Source organism: Aplysia californica, unplaced genomic scaffold (assembly GCF_000002075.1).
Source record: "Aplysia californica isolate F4 #8 unplaced genomic scaffold, AplCal3.0 scaffold00132, whole genome shotgun sequence".
Classification (NCBI taxonomy): Eukaryota; Metazoa; Mollusca; class Gastropoda; order Aplysiida; family Aplysiidae; genus Aplysia; species Aplysia californica.
Genome location: NW_004797402.1, coordinates 470,501 through 471,688, shown reverse-complemented (window position 1 = coordinate 471,688; position 1,188 = coordinate 470,501). Strand labels below are relative to the sequence as shown.

Sequence of the window (1,188 nt, the reverse complement as noted above, 5' to 3'; positions counted from 1 at the left end):
AAAAAATAAAAAAATAAATAAAACAAAATAAAACAAAACAACAACGAAAAACAAGAACAAAAACCCGCCTAATGAAACCCATGCACAAAAAATGATAACAAACAAACAAAGCAATAAAAAAACAAAACAAACAACAACAACAACAACAAACAACAACCGTGGAAACAAATGGCCGCAAACAGATCTCACTGAGGCTGAAAGACTAATCAAAAACTCACTGACGAATGTATTTACCTGGCGGCAGTGAAAAGTAAGGGAGACAAGCACGATAAATCCATCCTAATGTTGGAAAATCTTGTTTTGTCTCCCTTGTTATTTGGACGCTGTGTGAAATCCATAGAGTTACCCCCTTTCGTATAGTGTACATCTATGGTGAAATCAAACAATGATTTCCACCTCTTTTTTAGATGATGACTTAGAAACATTTCTCATTTCAAATAAACATTTTTGTTAAAATTTAGTTTTGCTCACCTTTCCATATATGGTAGAAGTAGAAGTCGATTTCTGAGGCTGTTAAACAAAGGAAATATATGTAATTATGTCAAGTTTCAATGTGCTCTTGAAAACAACGCTCCAAATGACCTCTTGGTGTGCATTTATTTCGCAAACTTTACTTAGACCCCCAAAACCCTTACTGGTAATATAATCAATGCATTAGCTATAAATCCTTTAATTAATGATAATATTGATAAATGCATTAGCTATAAATCTTTTAATTAATGATAATATTGATAAATGCATTAGCTATAAATCTTTTAATGACAATATTAATAAATGCATTAGCTATAAATCCTTTAATGATAATATTCATAAATGCATTAGCTATAAATCCTTTAATGATGATATTAATAAATGCATTAGCTATAAATCCTTTAATGATGATATTAATAAATGCATTAGCTATAAATCCTTTAATGATGATATTAATCAATGCATTAGCTACAAATCCTTCAATGATTGAGTACGTTTTTTTTCTCCTTTGTGTCCAGATTGAGCAGATCTGTGGCGGGGTCAAAGAGCAGAACCTGAAGCTGACCTTGGCCTTTGGTATCGGCATCCATCACGCCGGTCTGACGGAGAGAGACAGGAAGGTCGTTGAAGAACTCTTTGTCAACCAGAAGATACAGGTGGGGGCTGTTGTTGTTGTTGTTGTTGTTGTTGTTGTTGTTGTTGTTGTTGTTGTTGTTG

General features: G+C 32.9%; 1 protein-coding gene across 1 annotated transcript in view; it reads left to right on the top strand.

Moving 5' to 3' along the window:
• The window catches only part of LOC101845538 (activating signal cointegrator 1 complex subunit 3), a gene marked incomplete at its 3' end in the record, with an annotated part of 115,071 nt that overhangs the window by 110,026 nt on the left and 3,857 nt on the right, over nucleotides 1-1,188 (top strand). Inside the window, 1 exon segment of the mRNA XM_035969260.1 lies at nucleotides 990-1,127. Coding sequence (XP_035825153.1) covers nucleotides 990-1,127 — 138 coding nt within the window.